Source organism: Echiichthys vipera (assembly GCF_963691815.1).
Source record: "Echiichthys vipera genome assembly, chromosome: Y".
In the NCBI taxonomy this organism is placed as follows: Eukaryota; Metazoa; Chordata; class Actinopteri; order Perciformes; family Trachinidae; genus Echiichthys; species Echiichthys vipera.
The window spans coordinates 1432641-1457169 of NC_139849.1; the positions used below are offsets into that span (position 1 = coordinate 1432641).

At 45.4% G+C, this 24529-nt stretch overlaps 1 protein-coding gene across 1 annotated transcript; it reads right to left on the minus strand.

The window, feature by feature from the left end:
- Positions 1-7811: 7811 nt before the first annotated feature.
- LOC310966238 (uncharacterized protein) lies at positions 7812-17406 on the minus strand. The gene is made up of 2 exons (XM_083940090.1): positions 16745-17406; positions 7812-7934 (listed from the first exon to the last, which is right to left on the minus strand). The coding sequence occupies exons 1-2, from the start codon at positions 17248-17250 to the stop codon at positions 7853-7855; spliced, it is 588 nt and encodes a 195-aa protein (XP_083796216.1). The 5' UTR covers positions 17251-17406; the 3' UTR covers positions 7812-7852.
- Positions 17407-24529: the final 7123 nt, after the last annotated feature.

Genomic DNA, 24529 nt, shown 5'->3' on the forward strand with positions numbered 1-24529 from the left:
CAATCATAGATTATATGTATTTACAGAAGTCCCTTAACCCTGCTCGGTTAGATCTGTTCTGACTTGATCTAAGGACCTTTTGGGCTCCTCTCCCTGTCTACACCTTGAAAGGTGAATCCACTTGTCACTTCCCTGTATTTTTACTGCTGTGGAGGTTCGCTCCACTACCTTATGGGGTCCTGTCCACCTAGAGTGTGTACACTTTCTTTTCAATATACTTTACATATACCCAAGGTTCACCTAACAGAGTCAATGGGGCCGGTACTGGTCCTGACCCCCCTTGGCTTCCTGTCAATGTTTTTTACCCAGCCTTGGAGTTGAGTCACGTAGGACCGTGCCAGTCCTGGTGTGGCCCCTGGCTGCAGCGGTTCCTGGTGTCTTGGTCCGGGGATGGTGCGACCTGTAAATAACTCATAAGGGGTAAATTTCTTTTCTCTGTTCACACTAGCCCTCTTAGAGTATAATGCCATAGGCAAACAGTCTAATCATGATAAACCTGTAGTTGCCATCAACGCTGAGCAATGCTCAGGGAATAAACTTGCACTACTCAAAGTGAACTATCACTGAAATGCACCTTTATCTCTCTTGCACATTAAAATCCACATAGCACATTGTAATATAGTGTTTATCTGCGATACTGTGCTTTTATTTTATTTTATTGTTGTTCATATTTTGTATTTTATATTTTATCTTATTTTTAGTACTTCTGATTGCTCTGTACCGCTGCTACGATGACCTAATTTCCCCTCAGGGGTAAATAAAGTTATCTATCTATCTATCTATCTATCTATCTATCTATCTATCTATGTTCACTCTCTTTCCCTCACCATGCTTACAAGCTACTGTTACTGCCATCACTTCCGCTAGCTGAGCTGACGGTTGTTCTGTCACTTCTCCTGTACTTAGTGTCTCAAACTTTCCCTGATCTTTGATTACCACTGCCCATGCTGCGCTTAGTCCTGCGCTGATCTTTTCTGAAACAGCAGCCGTATACATACAAGTCAATGTCTGGTCGGTCCTGTGATTTTGCATGCAAGTCGGGTCTCACTATAATGGCTATCACTGTCAGTGGAATGCAGTCATTTGGGTTTTTCGTCATCTGGAACTACTAAACAGCTCGCTGCATTAACTCCTTTGTGTGTGTACGTTATGTTTGGCGCATTTAAGCCGTCCTCTACTTTTCTTAGTCAAGAGCCTGATAGAGTAAAAACGGATGATGAGATTAACGCTATTACACTATGCCTGGTCAAAATTTTGGGTGGATGTCTGGATTACCTTTTTCTCTAATTCTGATTGTGAGGTGGTGTGATGAGTGATCTTGTACACCTGTCCTTCTTTGGAGTATGTGACTGCAGGGATTGTGGTTTGTTCCCAGTCCTGTAACTGAGATGTTGTTTTTACCATGGGCCCTAAATCTTTAGCTTGACATCCTGCTCCTAATGCTAATTATTTTTGCTATTTTTAATCCTATTTTGTAAAATTCTGTTGCTGCTGTGACAAAAGAATTTCCTCGTCTGCGGGACATCAAAGGTTTTCTGATTCTGATTCTGATTCTGATATATAAAGTCCAAAGTCCGTGTCCAAGGGGAACCCTCTACTTCCCTAAATCTTTCCTCATACACTTCTTCAGTTTGGGTGCGGTCATAGAGAAGAGTACATTGGGGAACGTCAGGGACCGGTTCATATGGGTGCACTGAGTGAATCCACGGTTTCCATTGTTGATACAGTTTCAAAACATTGGTAATTGGCGGGTCTGGGTCCTCTTTCAATTGAGCCCAATAAACGTTGGCCGACTGTTGCTGTTGATCAGGATCTTCCCCTAGGATCCATTGTCCATTGTTACATCTTGAAGTAATTGTCTCTGAACAGTCTATTTTTACCCTATTAGGGAAATGAACTTGCACCCCCTGTGGGCCACATAGGATATGTGCTTTCAATCTAACTAGGACATCTCTTCCTAGCAGTGAGATTGGGCATTGTGGCGAATATACATAGCTTTGATGAAACTGGTAACCAGCTATTTTAGAGGGATGGGGTTCTGTGAAAGGGAGTGACATTGGCTGTCCTCCAAATCCCACCAGGTCCATGGAATATTTGGAGAGCTGTTGACCGAACTAAGGTTGTATCAGAGTCGAATGTGTTTCTCCTGTATCGACTAAAAAGTTCACTTTTCGTTCGTTCTCTTCTCCCCGTAGCAAGGGGTCAGCCTCTCCCCTTGCCTTTGACCCTGGGCACCCCTGGTATTGGTCTGGATACCAGGTGCCTTGGGGCAACTGGTTACCTGGGGCCAGTTGTGGTTGCGGTGGCACATACTGTTGTTGCTGCTGTGGTGGGGGTCCTCTCTTGGTTGCCCTCTCTGGTTTGTGGACAGTCTCTTGCCCAATGTCCATGACCTCCACACACGAAACACCCATTGTCCCTAGGCCCCGGTGCTCCACCCCTGCCCCTTCCATAACCTCCTCGAGGATTAAAGCCTCGTCCTCTTCCTCCTCTATAATGTGATTGTGGTGGGCCCCATGGTCCTGGCGGGTTCCATGGTCCCCGGGGAGGGGGTCCTGTATAAAATTGGCCTGCAACTGGGGCAACTGGAACTGGGGATTCCCATTGGCGCTGGCTCCGCCTGTTGTTGGCTCATCTGTGCTTGTGTCTCTAACTGTAATTTGGTCAGTTGTATTTTCAAATTCTCTACCTCTGTCTTGCTTGCCTCTTTTCTCTCATCTGCTCTACGCATGTGATGTTGAAGTGTCCTCATCCATATGTGTAATGGCTCTTACTTCCTTGTCTGTTCCTTTCATAACTGCAGCTTTAAAGATTGATCCCTGCAGTGGATCTGACCCTGGATTGTTCCTGACCTTTCCTGCCAGTCTTTCCTGCATCTAAATCTAATTGGTCTGTTGTCCCTAATCCGTATTTCTGTCCAATTAATTCTTAGTTCTGTAGGAAATGCTGCTCCATTTTTTACACTGTTTCAATTATCGCTCTTTATCACTTATTTAGTTTGTACTTATTTTATTTCATCTGCTGCTAAACTGCACAGTGCGTATTGTTGTTTATTGTATAAACCTACGCTTAACCACAATGTCTGTTGCACTCTGTCACACTTAGTTATTGTTTGATTTATTTTATGTTAGCTTATTTTTATTTGATTATATTTTTATGCTTATTGTTACTCTGATCCTTTCCCATCTTTGAATTGAAACTGTTGCACAATAATTTCCCTCTGGATAAAATAAAGCTTCTTGAATCTTAATCTTCTCATACCACCTATGGTGGGATACTGTGACTCTACTAAGGAGCTTTTCATAAAATCTAATATTTAAAAATTTACGGATATAGTCAAGCTAAAAATACTTGAAATCATATTCAGAGCTGTAAAAAAATCTTCCTACAGGTATTCAATCTTTATTTAAATTAAGAAACAATTGCTATAATTTAAGAGGACTGCTTCGATTTGAAATAAGAAAAGCAAGAACTAACATTAGACAAAGATGCGCGTCCGCGTCCGTTATTGGTGTAAAAACGTGGAATGACCTTAATGATAAACTGAAAGTAATTACAACACGACCGATATTTAAAAAGACCTTGAAATTTGAAATAATTAATGAATATGTATAAATGTTATAATTGGAAAAGAGAAAAATAAATAAATAAATAAAAAAGGAAAATGTTATTCATGTTGATTATTGAATACATGGAAATGAGAAAAAATAAACCTTATTGATGCAAATATGAACTTTGATTTTGCAGATTTTGATTTTTGCTTTGTGAGTGTGTGTATGTGTGTGTGTGTTTACATGTATAATATGTTTAAATGTATATAAAGTAAGTAAATGATTTCATTTATTTAAGTATAAGTAAAAATACTTTTAATCAAATATATGTTTAATCATAAGTAAATATGTTGTGTTTAAACAGTTAGAACTGTGATGTTAGGGTGGGCTAATAAAAGCAAGTTGCTTCAGCCCCTTTAATCCTTTTTTGGTTGAAATTGTCAAAATATTATGTTATTTTATTTAACATCTGATGTATAACCAAAAATAAAATTCATCCATTCATTCATTCATGGTGAGCTCTGTGCCTACGGTTAGACCAGCTAATTTCTGTAACCATATTCCAGCTCTGTCACTAAGTGGTGGTAGTTGTGCATTCATGTGTTCCTTGTCTGCTAAACTAAATGGTTTGTATATCGGTGGTCCTGTCCCTAGTCTTAGTTCCTGGTCCTTCACGTCCGCATTCTGACCATAGTATCTCCTCTTCCTCCCCCTCTGAGCCAGAACTCATCATACTGATTTTTTAGATTTACGTGTTTGTTTTTAAATCCCTGTCTCTTTTTCCCGTGTTTGTCGCTTTTCTGGCTTCTTCAGTCATAGTCAGAGTGGTCTGAGTCAGTTAAGTCAGTCTCAGGTTTGGGTTTTCCTGCTTGGTGTCTGTGGATGTTAGTAGGTGTTTTTTCATTAAACGGCAGTTTTGTCCTTGTTGCTGCTCCCTCTATTTCTCCCTCTAACTTCTTCTCTCATACTGTCTCTCCGAAAGCCCCTCCTTTCTGTTGTGCCCTCTCATGCAATCTCTCTTCCTCATATCGCGCTCCTCTCTGACGCTGTCTCTCCTTCTCCTACTGTTTTTCCTCCTCCCACTGTCTCTCCTCTTCTGTCTGAAGTCTCACCCTCTCAGATTCCCCTGTTATGGTACTATAGTCCTCCTCTAACTGGATAATTTTAACCATATTCTCTGGCTCGTTTCACTCGTCCTACTACTCGCTGCCAGTATTCATCCCAACCTAATCCTGGGCCTGTAAATTACGTTGAATATAGCACATCATATTCACAAAATGTGTAGTTGCATTTTCATGAGAAATCTCTTAAAATTTGTTTATTTTTACCGTTACTTCCTGTTTTTAGGCTTGTGCTTTTATTTTGATAGAGTGTAACCGGAAAAGAGAAAAAAAAGAACAACTTTACAGTTTTTTTTAGTGTCTTGCAAACGGGTCTATCAAAAGTGCAAAAACTTAAGGAAATGTAAACCGCGTTTGTTTAGCACCTGGCTGATAAAGGCACAAGGTTTGTCATCATTTTGTTTCATGTGGTGCTTAATGCGTTATCAAAACGGGATGTCCTTGTGTTGCTTTGCATCGTTTTATAGAAGTCTATTTTAAGCTTTTAATTTAATCAGTAACGCTGTTTTGGTGCGATTCAGAGCATCTGTCTCTCTGAAGGAGACAATTATTTCATTACACTCCTTGCTAGTATTTAATAAATACATCATTATTTTTGTGTGCATTAACAATCTTTGGAAGTTAAAGCTGCAAACTGACAGTTATGATATCATTTTTTAAGTAAAATATGTTTGTTTATTGCACTCTATTCTGAGTTTGTAATCAAGATAATAGGTTAAAAAGGATACTTCAGGATTGTAAAAGACAATTCATTTTCTGTAAAAGGTTAAAAACACTATTTTGATATTGTTGAACATGATATTACATAGATGGTATTATTTATTTATTTAATACATATTATTTTTGTTTTATTACATAGCTCTTACTCTTATTGTTCACGTTGTGTTCAGAGTCTTTAAGGGAGCAACTGTATCATCTATTTTGCCCAAAAATAAACACTTGTGAACCATCAGTTAAAGCGTCCGACCATCAATCAGCCGGGACTCTACAGGGCCTGCCATAGTTATTTCAGCTGTTAAAGTACTATTCACAGGTATTTATTTATTCTATTATTCACACACACTCGTTATCCGGTCAGTGGATCTAGTCCCCAGTGATCCTCCCCTCACTCAAGCTTCTACTCTACCTGGATAGAGCGGAGTGAGACGATGTTAATCACTAGTTTTCATGACCAAAAGCCGAGCGTCACAGCCCCGTTATTTATGTACCCCCAGATAAGAGAAGACCAGTGGTGAGTTTAATCGTCAGGCTTTTCTGTGATGTCTGCAACAAGCTTCTACTGACAGTGTTTCACCATCAGCGGCTCCAGACAGGGTGTATCCACCACCACAGAAACCTACTCACACTTTTATCTGTTTGTGTTCTCTATTATCTTCGAAACCTTCCATACAACAATCCCACAAACAAACACAACTTTTAAGTATTTCTTATACTTTGGTTCCCAGAACCTTTAGGTCCCAGACCTATAATTTTTTTTCTTTGGTTCCCAGAACCTTTAGGTCCCAGACCTATGGTGGCTTTCTAGGCTCACCTAGGGGCTATCCCTCTGTGGCACTTTTAGTCCTTAATCCCTAATGTATATTCGAGGGTCTCTACAGCCCCCGGCCTTTCTGCGTTCCCTGAACGTCTTACTGAGCACCGTTTATGCGCCAAGAACCTGTCGGGATTTATGATCCCAACACTCCTTTACCTTTTACTTATACTGATTCCAAATCAGTTTACCAGGCCTTTTTTCAAATCGTCAGTCCCCCGGCTAAATTTGGATCAAATTAACCTCGAGGAAACATACTGACTTTCTCCACCAATTTAGATTATAGGCCGAATCACAGTCTTTACTTCTTAAGAAGAATAGGTGACTGCTTACCTTTTGTCAGTGATGGGCGCCCTTGTGGAGAATTTCAGTCGGCCCCAGGAGGTTCCCAGTGACTCCGCTTGGTCACCGGTCCAACCTCTGCAGCTCCTTTTACCCGAGCCTCCTTGTTAGAATCACGCCGGGGTCACCAAGTTTCTCTGTAGGAATTTTACACCAAAAACTTTAGTCAAATCAAAAGGACCTAACAGAGTATATATTGCGTAATTCAAATTCTACAGGAGGCTTTCTGGAGTCAGCAGAGTCGTTGGCAGTTTAGTGCGCCAGCAGGCATTTATTAGCAGGATGACATCGGATTCTACAGACGTTTGGAGAAATGTTCTATTCTCTATCTAGAGTAACTGTGAACACACAGTACCCGTGATCAGAGTCAAGAAGTTCTGATATCTATTCTATCTGCTCCAGCATATAAACTTGTTACAAAGGCGTGGTTATGTGTCCGCTTGTGCGTGCATATGTGTATTTCAGAAGTAGCAGTTGCTCCAGCCTCCATCTTCCTCCCTGTGCGTAGGAGTAGCCTCTGTATAGCAGGAGTTTTCTTCTTTATCTGTGAAGAAAGCACAACACGTACAGCAATTTCCCTAATCTCAACTAACTTTGCCAGGTGCATATTTGCAACATGGCTAGTTCATTGTCTTTGTGACCTTGACCGACTTACTGTTCCTGTGCTTTTGGAGAAAGCAGAAAAAGATTGAGTCAAAAGTTTGTGTGCTTTTGGAAACAGAAAAGTTTGAGCCTGGACTAATAATCACTATCACACTTTAAATGATCATACCTAATAATCACACTTATCACATTCTTTTTAATCATTACTAATACACACGTTAACATATGATTATTAATTCTTCAATCATTGATTATCACACTCTTATTAATCACTACTAATACACATGCTAACACATGATTATTAATTGAATCATTACTAATACACACACTAACACATGATTTTTAATTCTTCAATCATCAGTAGTGTTCCACCATACACCCTCCCCAGAGGCGGCCAGCCACAGGGTGATCAGCCCTGACCTTGCGTCCCAAGCCCAATTAGCCGTAAGAGTCACCTTGTTGTCAAGTGGCGGACATCTCAGGGGACTATGCATGGCAGGGGTTGCCAGCTCCCTGAGTCAGGCCTAGGCTGACCGCATACCTCCTATCACACTATTTGGGGGCCCAACTGTGTCAAGAACGGTACGGGGATAGCACAAAAGGTGGACCCAATGCAGACACGGACAAAAAGTAAAGTACAAAACAAACGTTTAATATAATAAACCGACAAACGCAAAACACTACAGAGAATACAAATACAAAGACTAACTAAACGAACACGGGAATACAGGAACAGGAAGACGACGAAAGACCAGGGAGATGGACGGGAAACGGGAACACGGGAAACTACGGAGAAAACAGAAAACAAACACGATTAATCAACTTACTTCGGGGAGCGTGAAAACCACAACGAGAAAGGGGATGCCAGTCCGCGGGGAATAGTTTTATCAATACGGGGTCGACGACGGTCCGGCGCTGCATGCCTGTCAGCTTCAGGTATTTATGGTGGTGGAGTAATCAGCATAACAGGCTGCAGCTTGAGGGAAACGCCTCCCGGACCTACACACAGACAAGGGAGAGACACATGCAGGGAAACACAGACAGAGGGAGACAAACTCACACAGAACGGAAGAGAGGAGGGTACTGACAGAAACAGTTCTTGACAGTACCCCCCCCTCAACGAGCCCCTCCAGGCGCTCTACCGGGCCTCCCAGGGTGGAGGCTGGTGGTTACTGGTTTGACTTGGGAGACATGGAAGGTTGGGTGGATTCTGAGAGACGCAGGGAGCTTCAGGCGGACAGCACAGGGGTTCACGATGGCCTCGATCTCGAACGGTCCAATGAAACAAGGGGCGAGTTTCTTAGACGCGACATTCAGGGGAATGTCACGCAAATTCAGCCACACCTTTTGTCCAGGTCTGTATTTGGGTGCAGGCGATGACGATCTGCCATCTTGCGGTTCTGCTCCGCCGTTCGGAGCAAGGCCCCACGGGTCTCCCTCCAAATCCGACGCACTCTCCGGAGATGGTGCTGAACGGATGGCACCGCTATCTCGGCTTCCTGGGCCGGGAACAAAGGGGATAAGTAGCCCAACGAAGCCTCGAAGGGGGACATACCTGTAGCGGTGCTGGTAGGGAGTTGTGGGAGTACTCGACCCAGGAGAGCTGCGAAGACCACGAAAAAGGGTTGCGGGCACAGATGCAACGAAGAGCAGTCTCCAAATCCTGATTAGCCCTCTCCGTTTGGCCATTCGACTGGGGGTGGAAGCCCGAGGATAAACTGACCTTGGCCCCTAAGGCTGGCAGAAGGCCTTCCAGACCCAGGAGGTAAATTGAGGACCACGGTCGGAGACGATGTCCGCAGGTATTCCATGGCCGACGGCAACTTAGGGAGAGGAACAAAGTGCACCATTTTGGAGAAACGATCCACTATCGTAACGATGGTGTCTTTACCTTGTGACACAGGGAGTCCGGTAACGAAATCCAGCGCGATGTAGGACCATGGTCGACCGGGGACCGGGAGAGGGCGAAGAACACCAGCTGGAGGTCGATGAGATGCCTTCCCTTGGGCGCAGACGGTGCAGGCCAGGACAAACTCCTTCGTATCCGGCTCCATGGATTTCCACCAGAAGTGGCGACGAAAAAGTGGGTTCTGGTGATTCCGGGATGGCAGGAGAGACAAGATGAGTGTCCCCACTCGAGTACCTGAGAGCGAACATGGACAGGGACAAACAGGCGTCCTGGTGGTCCACCACCAGGGTCGGGATGCGAGTGCTGCGCCTGACGGACCGTGGCCTCGATCTCCCAGGTTAATGCTGCCATGACACAAGATGAAGGGACGATGTTCTCCATACCGAACTCCTCCTCCTCGGTAGGTCCAAACTGCCTTGAAAGGGCATCAGGCTTAACGTTCTTACTTCCTGGAATGTAAGTCAGAGTGAAATTAAAACGACCAAAGAACAAAGCCCATAGGGCTTGGCGGGAATTAAGCCTTTTGGCCGATTTTTGTGGTCCATCCAGACCACAAATGGAATCTCTGCCCCCTCCAGCCAATGTCGCCACTCCTCCAACACTAGCTTCACCGCCAGCAACTCACGGTTTCCAACATCATAATTTCTCTCTGCAGGAGACAGTTTCTTGGAGAAGAAAGCACAAGGGTGAACCTTGTTGTCGGACTTGGCTTGCTGAGACAAAACCGCCCCCACTCCCAAATCAGAAGCGTCCACCTCAACGATGAACTGGAGACCAGTGTCAGGCTGCGTGAGCACAGGAGCGGAAGAAAAACACTTCTTCAGAGTCAAAAAGGCGCTGTTGGCGGCAGGGGACCAGTCAAACGGAGTAGCGGGCGAGGTCAACCTGGTCATCGGAGAAACTACCTGACTGTAGTTGCGGATAAATCGCCGGTAGAAATCAGCGAAACCCAAAAACCTCTGAAGTTGTTTGCGAGAGGTAGGTGTGGGCCACTCCGTCACAGCCGTGACTTTCGCAGGGTCAGCCCTAACCCGTCCGCTCTCGACAATATAACCCAAGAAGGCTACCGACGATACATGAAACTCGCACTTCTCGGCTTTCACAAATAACCGATTCTCCTGGAGACGCTGAAGCACCTGACGAACGTGCACCACGTGTTCGTTCAAGTCTTTAGAGAATACCAGGATGTCGTCTAGGTACACAAATACGAAACGGTTGGGAAGGTCCCGAAGCACTTCGTTAATTAAAGCCTGAAACACAGCCGGAGCATTGGTTAACCCGAAAGGCATGACCAGGTACTCAAAGTGCCCGAGTGGCGTATTAAAGGCTGTCTTCCACTCGTCCCCCTCCCTCACCCTCACGAGGTGATATGCGTTGCGGAGGTCGAGTTTCAAGAAGATGGTTGCGCCATGCAACGCCTCGAATGCAGAATTGATCAACGGTAATGGGTACTTATTCTTAATGTTGATGTTATTAAGTCCCCGGTAATCTATGCAGGGACGCAGGGATTTATCCTTCTTGGCCACGAAGAAAAACCCCGCTCCCAGGGGGGGAGACGAAGGGCGAATAATCCCTGACTTGAGGGAGTCGTTAATGTAGGTCTCCATTGACTCTCGTTCGGGACCTGACAGATTGTAAAGACGACTAGTGGGAAAAGTCGATCCGGGCAAAAGCTCAATGGGGCAGTCGTAAGGACGGTGAGGAAGCAAAGATAAAGCCTTAGTCTTGCTAAAAACCTTGGCGACATCGTGATACACGGGAGGTACGGAAGACAAATCAGGCGGATCAGGAACAGCGGAACTGAGAGCACTAGGACAACTAGGAGGAGCTGAGCGGAGACAGGAAGAGTGACAATGGCTACTCCAACTCACGATCCGACCCGTTATCCAGTCAATGACCGGGTTGTGAGTGATGAGCCAGGGAAGACCAAGAACTACTGGGGCATTAGTGGAAGGCATAACATGAAACGCTATAGACTCAGAGGCCCTCATTTATCAAACGAACGTACGGCAGAAAAACGTGCGTACGACCATTTCCTGGCAAACGTCGGCATTTATCAATTTGGACGTGAGCGGGAGCTACGATCAAATCTCACGTCTGGTCTGAGATCGTGTACGCAAATTTGAGCCTGTGGATTTGCGGTGCAGCACAGAAAAATCTGGCTGAAAATAATGAACAAACCTCAGCTGTCATTACACATAAGCAGTCACATATTAAGAACAGATCAAAACGGATTCTTAAAACGAATAAAAAAAAAAAAATTGTGGTTGATTGTACTCATGTGCGTCTGAAGGCACCATCCATGAATGATTACGCATTCATCAATCGCAAAAACTACCACTTGATAAATGTACAGGTGATTTGTGATGCCAAGCTATGGCTTTTTAACGTGGTGGCCAGATGGCCAGGTGGCCCGGGGGAGGGGGGCACGCGATTCTTTTATATTTTAAAACAGCTCGGCTCAAGCCCCCCGCGACCCCGACAGGAACAAGGTTGGAGATGAATGAATGAAAAGGAAAGCGCACTGCAGAGCCAAAGTCATCTCCTCGGTAAGTGGCTACCCTCGATAAATTGCATTAAATCAAACAAGGTTTCAGATGATTAACATCTTGGTATGGTTCTTCTAGACGACAAAGGTTATCCTCTAACGGAATACCTAATAACCCCCCTGGCAAACCCCGCTACAGAGCAGGAGCGCAGGTTCAGCAGTGCGCACACACGCACAGGCGCACAGGGGTCACAGTGGAGCGCTGCTTCAGGTTGACTTCCTCCGTTATTCCTTTCCATACAGCGTTTTAATGGGCCCCCTTTATTCCACTCTTAAGACTGACAAAAAGCACATCTTTATTTTGCTCCATCTCGGATGTCAGGATGCCATCTGTGTGTCGGAAAAGTGTCTTTTCTTCCCAGCGTTTCTCTTCTACATGTTTGACCTCAGTGGGCGAGGCCTCCGAAACAGGAATATTTAAGGGCGTAAAATGTTAATGACGATCGAATTCAGCCACTGCATTTATCAAGGCCCGCTCATTCGTACGCTGAGATTGGTCCGATACGAATGTTTCATAAATCACACGTGTGTCCTGTCATACTACCAATTCTGATACTGATATACTTATCGATATTTAATTCAGTTATTAAAATGACACATAGTTGTAAATTAATGAATCGTGTTGTTAATTAAACAGTCTTAACAGGGGAGCACATCTATCTGGATGGACCACAAATGATGAAGGGCAGCAGAATATACAGTGAATGCATGGTTCCCCAGCACCAGATGCTGTTTTGCAGTTACTGTCAGTGCAGTGTGAGGTCATGCAAACTACCAGAGTGGACATGTCTCAACAATGGGCAGAAGTGCACAAACCTGTGCAAATTGCAAACCTGTGCCAACCAATGCAGTGAGGAAGAGCACACCTGACTCAGATGTAGATGATGTTGATTAAAAAAATGAGGGCCGTTCATAAATGACCCTCTCTGCACTATGATGTTCAGTGACATTTTAACACTTCTGTTCTCCTCTGTTATGCCACCTGTGATTTGGCTTTTGCTGAAGTCATAATGCCCCCGCGACCCCGACAGGGACAAGCGGTTGAAGATGAATGAATGAATAAATGAAGTCATAATGCCTTGTTACTCTGTTATATGTTCTGCTTCACACAGGATGATTGTATAAAGTGTATACATCCGTATACTTTGTTTTCATCTCATTTTGTTGGAGATGTCTTCTTGCCCTGCACCAGACAGGATGATGATTCCATAATTTATTGTCATATTAAAGTTGTCTTGTTATGCTGCTTTTAGTCGGCAATTATGTCCTGTGTCTGTAAACAGTCTGCTGTGCTGTCAATGGAGTCTGAGTTTCTATCTATCTATCTATCTATATAGACATATATATGTTTCTCTTTCTCTCTCTCTCTTTATATATATTATATATATTATATATATATTATATATATACATACATATATACAGTATATATTATATATATATGTATGTATATATATATTATATATATATATACATACATATTTATATTATATATATATATATATATTATATATATATATGTATATATATATAATATATATATAAACATACATATATATATTATTGTGAGCCTCCCTGCTCACCGGACAGACGGACAATGAGAGACACAGCGTTTGTCAGCGGTTAACTGTTTATTTTCCGCTTCTTTTCCCCCCCCAAACGTGACTCAACGTCTTTCACGTTGTACGGACGAGCGGCCGTCCCTCTGACGGCCGTGGTCCAGTGTCTGCTGCCTCTCTATTCGGTCCCCGCTCTGGTCCTCCCATAGGACCCAGTCTACTGCAAGAGACAGAACCAGGTTACAAACGTGCTTATATAGCTGACTGATTACCTGATTCTGTCCAGCTGTCTGATCACCGGCCGAGCCACTCCTCCCTCTCCTCCAGCAGTCGACACCTTAACCACACCCCACTGCCACATACCCCCACCGCCCGACTTAGGCCGGGATCCCACCGGCCGCAAGCCCACTCCCCCCCCCCTCCGCGGAGCGGGAGAGAAAGTCAGCCACGACCATGCGGTTACCCGGCCTATGGATCACCTTGAACCGGAACGGCTGTAATGCCAGATACCAGCGAGTGATCCGCGCGTTGGCATCTTTCATGCGGTGGAGCCATTGGAGCGGGGCATGGTCCGACCAGAGGGTGAATGAGCGCCCCAGGAGGTAGTAGCGGAGGGCCCCGACCGCCCACCGTATGGCGAGGCACTCCTTTTCCACCGTACTGTAGTTCACCTCCCGCTGAGCCAGCTTTCGGCTAATGTACAGTACGGGGCGGTCGATCCCCTCCACCTCCTGGGACAAAACGGCCCCCAGCCCACTGTTCGAGGCATCGGTCTGCAGGATGAAAGGGAGAGAAAAGTTAGGGGTGTACAAGAGTGGCTTCCCACAGAGGGCTCGCTTCTACCTCTCAAACGCCAGCTGACACGGCTCCGTCCACTGGACCGGATCTGAGGCACCCTTTCGGGTCAGGTCGGTGAGGGGGCTGGTCAGCTCCGAAAAGGCCGGAATGAACCTCCTATAGTAACTGGCCAGCCCCAGAAACCTCCTGACCTCCTTTTTTGTCTTGGGTGTCGGGCAGGCCGCCACTGCTGCGGTCTTTTGCACCTGTGGCCGCACCTGCCCGCCCCCCAAGTGGTACCCCAAATACCGTACCTCCCTCCGTCCAACCGCACACTTCTTCGGGTTGGCCGTGAGCCCCGCCTTCCTCAGAGACTCGAGCACCGCCCCCACCTGCTGCATATGCTGCTCCCAGGACTCACTATGAATGATTACATCATCCAAGTAGGCCGCAGCATATGCAGAGTGAGGCCGCAGTACCCGGTCCATGAGGCGCTGGAAAGTAGCTGGGGCCCCGAACAGCCCGAACGGAAGTGTGACAAACTGGTACAAACCGTACGGAGTGGAGAAGGCCGTCTTTTCCCTGGACTCCGGCGACAGGGGAATCTGCCAGTAGCCCTTGGTCAGATCCAGTGTCGTGAAAAAGCGAGCCGTGCCCAGCCGATCCAGGAGTTCGTCGACCCGGGGCATTGGGTAGGCATCGAATTTGGACACCTCATTGACCCTGCGATAGTCCACACAGAACCGTATTGACCCATCAGACTTGCGAACCAGCACAATGGGGCAACACCAGTCACTGTTGGACTCTTCTATTACCCCCATCTCCAACATGGCCTGAAGCTCTGCCAGAACCATTTTCCTCTTGTGTTCTGGCAGCCGATAGGGTCGTGAACGCACGGTCACCCCTGGGGTTGTTTCTATGTGGTGGTGTATGAGGCTTGTGCGTCCTGGCAGGGGCGAGAACACATCCGCAAAACGCTGCTGCAACGAGGCCACATCTGCTATCTGGCTCGGTGAGAGATGGTCATCAAAGGGGACCGGTGCTGAATAGTTCGATTTTACCACCTCCGGCCCCAACTCATCTCTCTCGATCACCGTAGTAGCCAGAGAAACAGCAGTCACCTCCCTCCAGGCTTTAAGGAGGTTGAGGTGGTAAACCTGTGTGGCCCCGCCCCTGTCTGAACGTACAACCTCATAGTCAACATCCCCCACTCGCCGTGTGACCACAAAGGGCCCTTGCCACTTGGCGAGCAATTTGGAGCTAGATGATGGTAGCAATACAAGCACTTTATCTCCCGGTGAAAACTGTCTAAGTTTTGCCCCTCTGTTGTACAGACGCTGTTGACGTTCCTGGGCCTGGAGCAAATTCTCCCGTGATAACTGACCCAGTGAGTGGAGTTTTGCTCGCAGGTCCAGGACGTGCTGCACCTCGCTCTTGCTGGTGCTTGGACCCGCCTCCCAGTTTTCCTTAACCAGGTCCAAGACACCCCGCGGTTTTCGGCCGAACAGGAGTTCGAAGGGAGAAAATCCCGTGGAGGCCTGGGGAACCTCCTGCACTGCAAACAACAGAGGGTCCAACCATTTATCCCAATTACGGCTATCCTCGTGCACGAACTTACGAATCATGTTTTTCAGTGTTTTGTTAAACCGCTCCACCAGGCCGTCGGTCTGGGGATGGTACACACTAGTCCGGATTGAACGGATGCCCAGTAATTCATATAGTTCGCGTAGTGTACGTGACATAAAGGATGTGCCCTGATCCGTCAGGATCTCTTTCGGGATCCCAACTCGGGAGATAACTTGAAACAGTGCCTGTGCAACACTCTTTGCAGAGATATTGCGCAGAGGCACCGCCTCGGGATATCGGGTTGCATAGTCCACTAGGACTAACACAAAGCGATATCCCCGTGCACTCCGGTCTAATGGCCCGATGAGGTCCATGGCAATTCTATCAAATGGGACCTCCATTAGTGGTAGTGGGCGCAACGGCGCTTTTGGGGTGGCCGGCGGATTGACTAACTGACATTCGCGGCAGGATGCACACCACCGACTTACATCTGCGCGAATGCCCGGCCAATAAAATCGGGCCATGATCCGGTTCAGTGTTTTGTCATAGCCTAGGTGGCCCGCCATGGGGTTATGATGAGCCGCCTGGAAAATTGTTTCCCGGCGGCTTTTGGGCACCAACAACTGGGTGAGTTCTTCGCCTGTCCGAGCGTCACGACTCGCTCTGTATAACCTGTCCCTAATGACAACAAAATATGGGTGAGTGAGTGCTGTGTTAGGGTGGACCTGGCACCCATCAATTTTCATCACTTGGTTAAAGGCATGACGGAGGGTCTCATCCCGAGACTGCTCAAGTGGAAAATCTTCCATGGGGGCTATCTGCAGGGCCCCCGGAGCCAGCCGTGCTGGCCCCGCCGGCCCCACGCCCCCCCCGACGGCGTCGGGATGCGGCACCCCCGTCTCACCACTAAGCACGGCACACCACTCGCATTCCCCTGACGTACGTGACCGCACCCTCATAGTTTCCCCCGCTAAGCTAGCAAACCCCGGCCAATTCGTGCCCAAGATTAGAGGGTGCGTGAGGCGAGTACTAACTCCAGCCCTAACTCTATGCTTTTTCCCTTTAAAAAGAATTTCTAGAGCCACCACCGGATAATCGTGAATATCCCCATGCACACACCTCACCTTCACCCACGATGCCTCTAGCAAAGCCCCCGGTCGAACCAAGCGCTGGTGGATCATGGTCTGTTCACAACCAGAGTCCAGCAGAGCTTGGTGTGTACCCCCCTGTATACATACCGGTATACGGTACGTCCCTTCCGGACCGGGGGAGGGAGCTGGCGGTCCCGCAACCCGCACCACTTGTCCCACCTCCATGAGGGGGCACTCCGCCCGGAGATGGCCCTCTTCAGGTGGGCAAAGTCATGGCGAGAGGCCGCCGGCAGGCTGTGTGCGGCCAGCTGCGCCACGCCGGTAAGCAGGGGGAGAAGCCGGACCGCCCTCTCCTCCTCCGACCACCCGCACGCCTCCGCCGTGCCCTCGAAGATGTCCAGAAATGCCTCCGGATCATCCTCTGCTGTCATCCGTTGAAGGGCAACAGGCGGAGGCCGGCCGCGACTGGGCTCCGGGTCGGGCTGGGTGGCCGGGCGCTGCAGCAGCCCCTGCAGGAGAGCACGATCTTCCCTCTGGGCCGCCGCGATGTCGGCCAGGGCACGGGACTGCTGCTGCTGGAGAGCGGTGGTGCTCTCCTGCATCGCGGCGAGGTGCTGGAGGGCCAGCGCCAGCGGGCTTTGGGCTTCCGACATTTCCCTGTTCAGGTGCCAGATGTGCGCCTCCCTGCTCACCGGACAGACGGACAATGAGAGACACAGCGTTTGTCAGCGGTTAACTGTTTATTTTCCGCTTCTTTTCCCCCCCCAAACGTGACTCAACGTCTTTCACGTTGTACGGACGAGCGGCTGTCCCTCTGTCTGCTGCCTCTCTATTCGGTCCCCGCTCTGGTCCTCCCATAGGACCCAGTCTACTGCAAGAGACAGAACCAGGTTACAAACGTGCTTATATAGCTGACTGATTACCTGATTCTGTCCAGCTGTCTGATCACCGGCCGAGCCACTCCTCCCTCTCCTCCAGCAGTCGACACCTTAACCACACCCCACTGCCACAATTATATATATAAAAAGAGAGATATAATATATTTATATATTATATTGTCAATAATGAATCTATGATTGCGGTCCAGCTTGTGCCTGTCATAAAGGACAAAACTGGTAAAATTAACAGCAAGGACTATTATAGACCAATTGCCTTGGCCGGTACCATCTCCAAATTGCTAGAAAGCATCTTATTGGACAGAATACAAGCATTCATTCTCACAAGTGACAATCAGCTTGGCTTTAAAGAAAAACATGGAACTGACATGTGCATATTTGCCTTAAAAGAAATTCTATCAGAAAAACAGGAAACAAAACTCAACCAAGTTTTTGTGTTTCATTGATGTAGTAGTTAGTTTTAGAGTGAGTAATGGTGTTCGGCAGGGGGGGGATCCTTTCGCCCACCCTCTTCAATGTTTATATGGACAGGTTGTCAACCCAACTTAATAAATGTAGAACTGGCTGCATCAGTGGGGATACTGTTATTAACCATCTGATGTATGCAGATGACCTGGTTGTGTTTTCCCTATACAGCGCTGGATTGCAAAAGCTGTTGAGAGTCTGCTCTCACTATGGGGCTCAACATGACATCAACTATAACGCTAAAAAAAGTAATATCATGGTTGTGCGGTGCAAATATGACAATAACTTAATTTTCCCAGAGTTTACCCTGAGCAATAGGGTACTTGATGTGTGTCGTGAGGTGAAATACCTTGGCCATTGTATTTCAGATGACGCTGACATCAAGAGGCAATGTCATAAACTGTATGCTCAGGCCAATACTCTTAAGAGAAAGTTCTACATGTGTTCCCCAGCTGTCAAGGCCTCACTGTTTAGAGCATATTGCACACCACTGTACACTGCTCAACTGTGGGGGAGCTACAAGGTGAATTCCATCTATAGACTCAATGTAGCATACAATGATGCACTGCGTATGTTTTTGCGCGTGCCAAGATAGCACAGTGCCAGCCAACTCTTTGTCAGCCACAGGCTGCCTACATTTGAAGCACTTCTAAGAAATCTTATGTTTAGATTTATGTGTCGTCTTAACATGTCGATGAACTCCATCATAGTCTCATTAGTAGACCCGGTGAAAAGTCAAACTCGGTACAAATCTAACATATGGACACATTGGATATGGACACATTGGAACAAGAGTATTTTTAATGTAACATGATGCCATTTGCTTTTTTTTTCATCTACTTAAGCTACTTATGTATTTTGTAAGCCTGTGAATGTTCTCATTTGTCCAGGTCATCGTTATCCTCAATTTCAGTCAAAAACAACTGGACTGGTTGTTTGTCTAGAAAGACGTTTCACCTCTCATCCAAGAGGCTTCATCAGTTCATGTACGCATCTGACCAGGCTGGGACTGGACCAGGACCAGGTCCTGACTGAAATTGCTTTGAGGATATGTATTTTGTATGTTTTTTATATGGACCTTCCTCTTGTGTCTGAAATAAAGAATTATTATTATTATATATAATATATATTATTTATATCTATATAATATATATATATATTATTTATATCTATATAATATATATATCTATATAATATATATATACTATATATATAATTTATATATATTATATATATATAATATATATATAATATATATATATATATGTTTGGGGTCACTTAGAAATTTCCTTATTTTTGAAAAAAAAGCACTGTTTTTTTAAACAGTGCTTTGAACTAATCTAGGTTTAAACTAATCTATACATTGCTAATGTGGTAAATGACTATTCTAGATGCAAATGTCTGTTTTTTGGTGCAATATCTACATAGGTGTAGAGAGGCCCATTTCCAGCAACTATCACTCCAGTGTTCTAATGGTACAATGTGTTTGCTCATTGGGTCAGAAGGCTAATGGATGATTAGAAAACCCTTGTGCAATTATGTTAGCAAAGCCTTCAGAGAACAGCACAAACAGGCTCTAACCAGAGTAGAAAGAGAAGTGGGAGGCCCCCCTGCACAACTCAGCACAAGTACATTAGAGTTTCTAGTTTGAGAAATAGACACCTCACAGGTCCTCAACTGGCAGCTTCATTAAATAGTACCCGCAAAACGCCAGTGTCAACATCTACAGTGAAGAGGCGACTCCGTGATGCTGGCCTTCAGGGCAGAGTGGCAAAGAAAAAGCCATATCTGAGACTGGCCAATAAAAGAAAAAGATTAATATTGGCAAAAGAACACAGACATTGGACAGAGGAAGATTGGAAAAAAGTGTTATGGACGGACGAATCAAAGTTTGAGGTGTTTGGATCACACAGAAGAACATTTGTGAGACGCAGAACAACTGAAAAGATGCTGGAAGAGTGCCTGACGCCATCTGTCAAGCATGGTTGGGGTAACGTGATGGTCTGGGGTTGCTTTGGTGCTGGTAAGGTGGGAGACTTGTTCAGGGTTAAAGGGATTCTGAATAAGGAAGGCTATCCCTCCATTTTGCAACGCCATGCCATACCCTGTGGACAGCGCTTGATTGGAGCCAATTTCATCCTACAACAGGACAATGACCCAAAGCACACCTCCAAGTTGTGCAAGAACTATTTAGAGAAGAAGCAGGCAGCTGGTATTCTATCTGTAATGGAGTGGCCAGCGCAGTCACCAGATCTAAACCCCATTGAGCTGTTGTGGGAGCAGCTTGACCGTATGGTACGCAAGAAGTGCCCATCCAGCCAATCCAACTTGTGGGAAGGGCTTCTAGAAGCATGGGGTGAAATTTCTCCTGATTACCTCAACAAATTAACAGCTAGAATGCCCAAGGTCTGCAATGCTGTAATTGCTGCAAATGGAGGATTCTTTGACGAAAGCAAAGTTTGAAGGAAAAAAAATATTATTTCAAATAATCATTATTTCTAACCTTGTCAATGTCTTGACTATATTTTCTATTCATTTTACAACTCATGGTGGTAAGTAAGTGTGACTTTTCATGGAAAACACATAATTTTCTGGGTGACCCCAAACTTTTGAACGGTAGTGTATATAATTGGGAAATTGTTGAGTCACAAAAATCTGATTTACTCTGTTTGACACCCATGTAATAACGAGATAAACACAGTACTAAGACTATTATTATCAACGTCCACGTGAATATTAAAATCTCCTACAGTGATTTAAGGACTAAATTTGACAGAAACTCTGAGAATTCAGACAGAAATTCAGAGTCGGGACCAGGAGCACGGTACACTATAACAAGTTTAATTGGCTGCACAGTTTTCCAGGTTGAATGTGAAAGACAAAGAGCAAGACTTTCAAATGAATTATAATTTAGTTTAGGTTTAGGGTTGATTAATAGGCCTGAGTCATAAATAGCTGCAACGCCTCCTCCTCGACCACTGCCTCGAGGAATATGAGTATTAATATGACTGGGAGGAGTGGATTCATTTAGGCTAACATATTCTTCAGGATACAGCCAGGTTTGAGTCAGACAGAGAACATCAATATGGTTATTTGATATCAGATCATTTACTAATACAGCGTTAGATGACAGAAATCTGATGTTTAAAAGGCCACATTTTATCTTCTGATTTTGTTACACTATCGCAGATTTGGTGTTCTCTTCTGTTCATTTTTGATCTGGTTAATGTAGATGATTGTGAGGCACACAGCGTTTGTATAGGATACTGAGCTGTAAAGTGATCCACAGAGCGCGCGGAGAGGTGTGTAAGGCTGCAGCTATGCTTCCTGGGCGTCTGTGATAAGGGCAGCGCAGAGAGGTGTATTAAACCGTGACTCTGCATCCTGATCCCAACACTGGGTTTTTGTCAGGAGGAGGTGGTGGTGCAGGACTGGACAGTCAGGGCAATGTTTACAAATAAAAGTCTTGACCCCTCCTGGTTAGGGTGCAGGCCGTCATGTTTAAAAAGCCTGGGTCTGTTATAAAAAGCCCTAAAGTTGTCCACAAATGGAATACTTTTCGCCAGGCAGCTTCCTTTCAGCCACATGCCCAAAACGCGGTGGTTGAGCGGGACGGAAATAATCAGTCACTTCCCTGTGTCTAGCAGGCGGTCCAGCATGGACCTAAAGTCCTGCTTAAGGACCTTGGACTAGCGGTTCTTTAAATCATTCCCACTGTGAGTCTCTGAGTATGCCGATGTCCATTGAAGAGAGTGGTCTGCTGCTGAGGGCTTTAGAGGTGTCCTATCTTACATCAAAGTGGGTGCCCTCTGTGTGGGACGTCAGGCTCAGCAGGATCCTTAACGGCTGCCATCAGGAGCCCGGTCCTCAGCAGGGGGTTGAGACTGAAGAAAAACTGTAGAAATGTTCTGTCTAATGGACCACACCAGGGGTCCGTTTCACAAAGCAGGTTCAAAAAACTCTGAGTCTAACCCTGAACTCTGAGTTGATCTACTCTGAGATAGGAAACTCTGAGTTTTCAGTTCCAGAACAGCAGATTTGCGTTAGGTTGATCAGCTCAGAGTAGTTTGACCTGGAGTTAAGCGCGTGCACCACAAGTAAAAAAAGACAGCATCAATGGAGCCCTGATTCGACGAGTCACCATAGCAACGGGGAAGCGAAGGGCTACGCTACAACTGTAACTGTAAATATTAATGCGCTCATACGGAGAGTTTGAGCAGGTTTACAACGCTGCAGCAGCAAAAGAGAGGGAGGTGGTGCGGGAGAACATTGCTGCTCGGTGCAGTGCGTAAGTTTAAATGTAATCCTGTTGCAATCACAGTAATATCACAGGGGGAACTGCTTGAGTGGTAGTCTATTAATTGATTTAATTTAAGTGCAACCCCGCGGGGGAGAAGCGCACTTGGCAGCAGCTTAAGATGAAACATAAAAACAATGTTCAAACAGGTAAAACCTCAGCACTGTCTCATGGTGACGCCTCATTTTGAGCATGTTTTACATGGTAAAGTAAATATTACCGTAAGTGGCTGTTTTATATGTTGTATAAAAAACTCCCATTTGCAAAAAAACGCAGCGCAACACAATATCTGCTGTGATATAAGAGCATTACTGGTTGTTAATGTTGGAAATGTAAGGAGGGATGAGATGGACTGTGACATGAAACGGTGTTTCCCTGCCGTGAAATGGACCCCCTCGCATTATAGGTGATATTCTGGATCAGAAGGCTGTTGTTTCCACCTATAGGAGTAGTTTATATACCGGTAACCACATTAAAAGCACACACTTTTGAACCTATGAATTGCAAGAAAAGCTGGGATTATATTTAGGAAACGCTGAGTCAAATACATTCAACTTGCTCAAAAGATCCATTTCATTCATTTTGTAATTATGGCTGCAGTATATTAAGGACGTCTATGCGCGGTCTGATAATCATCTCCCGACGAATATTTAATTCTCTTCGCGGTAATGCGTCACCTTCATCCACGGGATCGTTATCAAAAGGACATGCCATGGTAGTGGAAATAGTCAACACCTAATATAACTTCTATATAGGCCTACTGAATGATTTTCATACGTTGTATAAAAAAAACTCCCTTTTGCAAAAAAACGCAGCGCAACACAGAATATCTGCTGGGATATGAAACGGTAACACTCAAAAAGAGAATTGCCTGGAAATGCAAGAACTTCTATAATCAATAGTTTGATAATTATCTCCCGACGAATATTGAATTCTCTGTGCAGTAATTCTGCACCTTCATCCGTGGGATCGTTATCAAAAGGACATGCCATGGTAGTGAAATAGTCACCACCTAATATAACTTCTAATGTCTGATGTTGGCAGTGATTTTCTGAAGAAACAGACAGAACTATAATACGCCAAAACTCGCCCGCTGACTGAATGAATGAGGAAATCAAATGCCGTGTGTGAGAAACTCAAGGTTTTCTGAAACTAACCTGGTCCCAACCAGGTTAGGTTCAGAGAGCATGTTACCATGGTAACTGACCAGAGAGAGGTTAAGTTACCTCTCTTTGTGAAACAGGCTAGAGTTACCCCTGTCTCTGGTTTGAGTTAGCTCTCTTTGTGAAACAGGCTAGAGTTACCCCTCTGTCTCTGGTTTGAGCTAGCTCAGGCCCAAGGAGAACAGTCAGCAAAGGACGTTTTCATTGTATACAAGTGTGACATTTGATGAGGCAACTTGCCATCCTGTGACAGTCATTTTAGAATGATGCGCTACCACAAGTGTGGGACCGAGTCATATTACTGTGCCTCGAGGACCTTCAGCCTCTTTACATGGGGAGACTGGCTCTAACCCCATATTATGCTATTTTTATGTTCATAATTGTATTTTGGTACTAGAACATGTTTACATTCTTGCTCAAAATACATTATATGTATCATACTGCGTGAATTTTTTTGAAAATACCCAGGCTGAGTTCCAAATCACATACTTTTTCTTTTTACCTTTAATATCTACTGTTGCATGGAGTACTCCTATTGGGACATACCTCTTCCTAACATAGTGCCTTGAATGTTGACCCTCTGGCTCATATGCTGTGCAAAGGATTGTGGGTCAGAATATCCAGAAAAGCATGCTGGCTTACTGCAAAATCCAACGAGATGAGATAGGACATCCTAGTATTTTTGGAATACTGCATTTGACATACTATGTATTGGGTAATATAGTAAGGTGATATGGGTATTAGAAGGCAGGCCCAGTCTGCTCTGATTGGTCAGCGTCTCGAGGTCTTCTGCATTCTCTGCATGGCAACATGGCAGCCAATGAATGACTAACAACACTGCAATGGCACTTGCCACCTATCTGTAGTAGATTTGCGACATCACAACCGTATAGTCTTATCCTCTTGTTTAAAGGCAGTTTCTGAATACATGCCGTGTGCATTTCTCTGCGGATTGAGCGTTTTTATAATTTCACAGTATTTATATAGCATCTCAACCTGCTTTACAATAATAAAAAAACAACTCACCTATTAAAATAAGGGACCTTAACAGGTGTATTTTTGTTTAATCCTTGGTCTGAATACCTTCAATAATGCACACAAACACACTTAC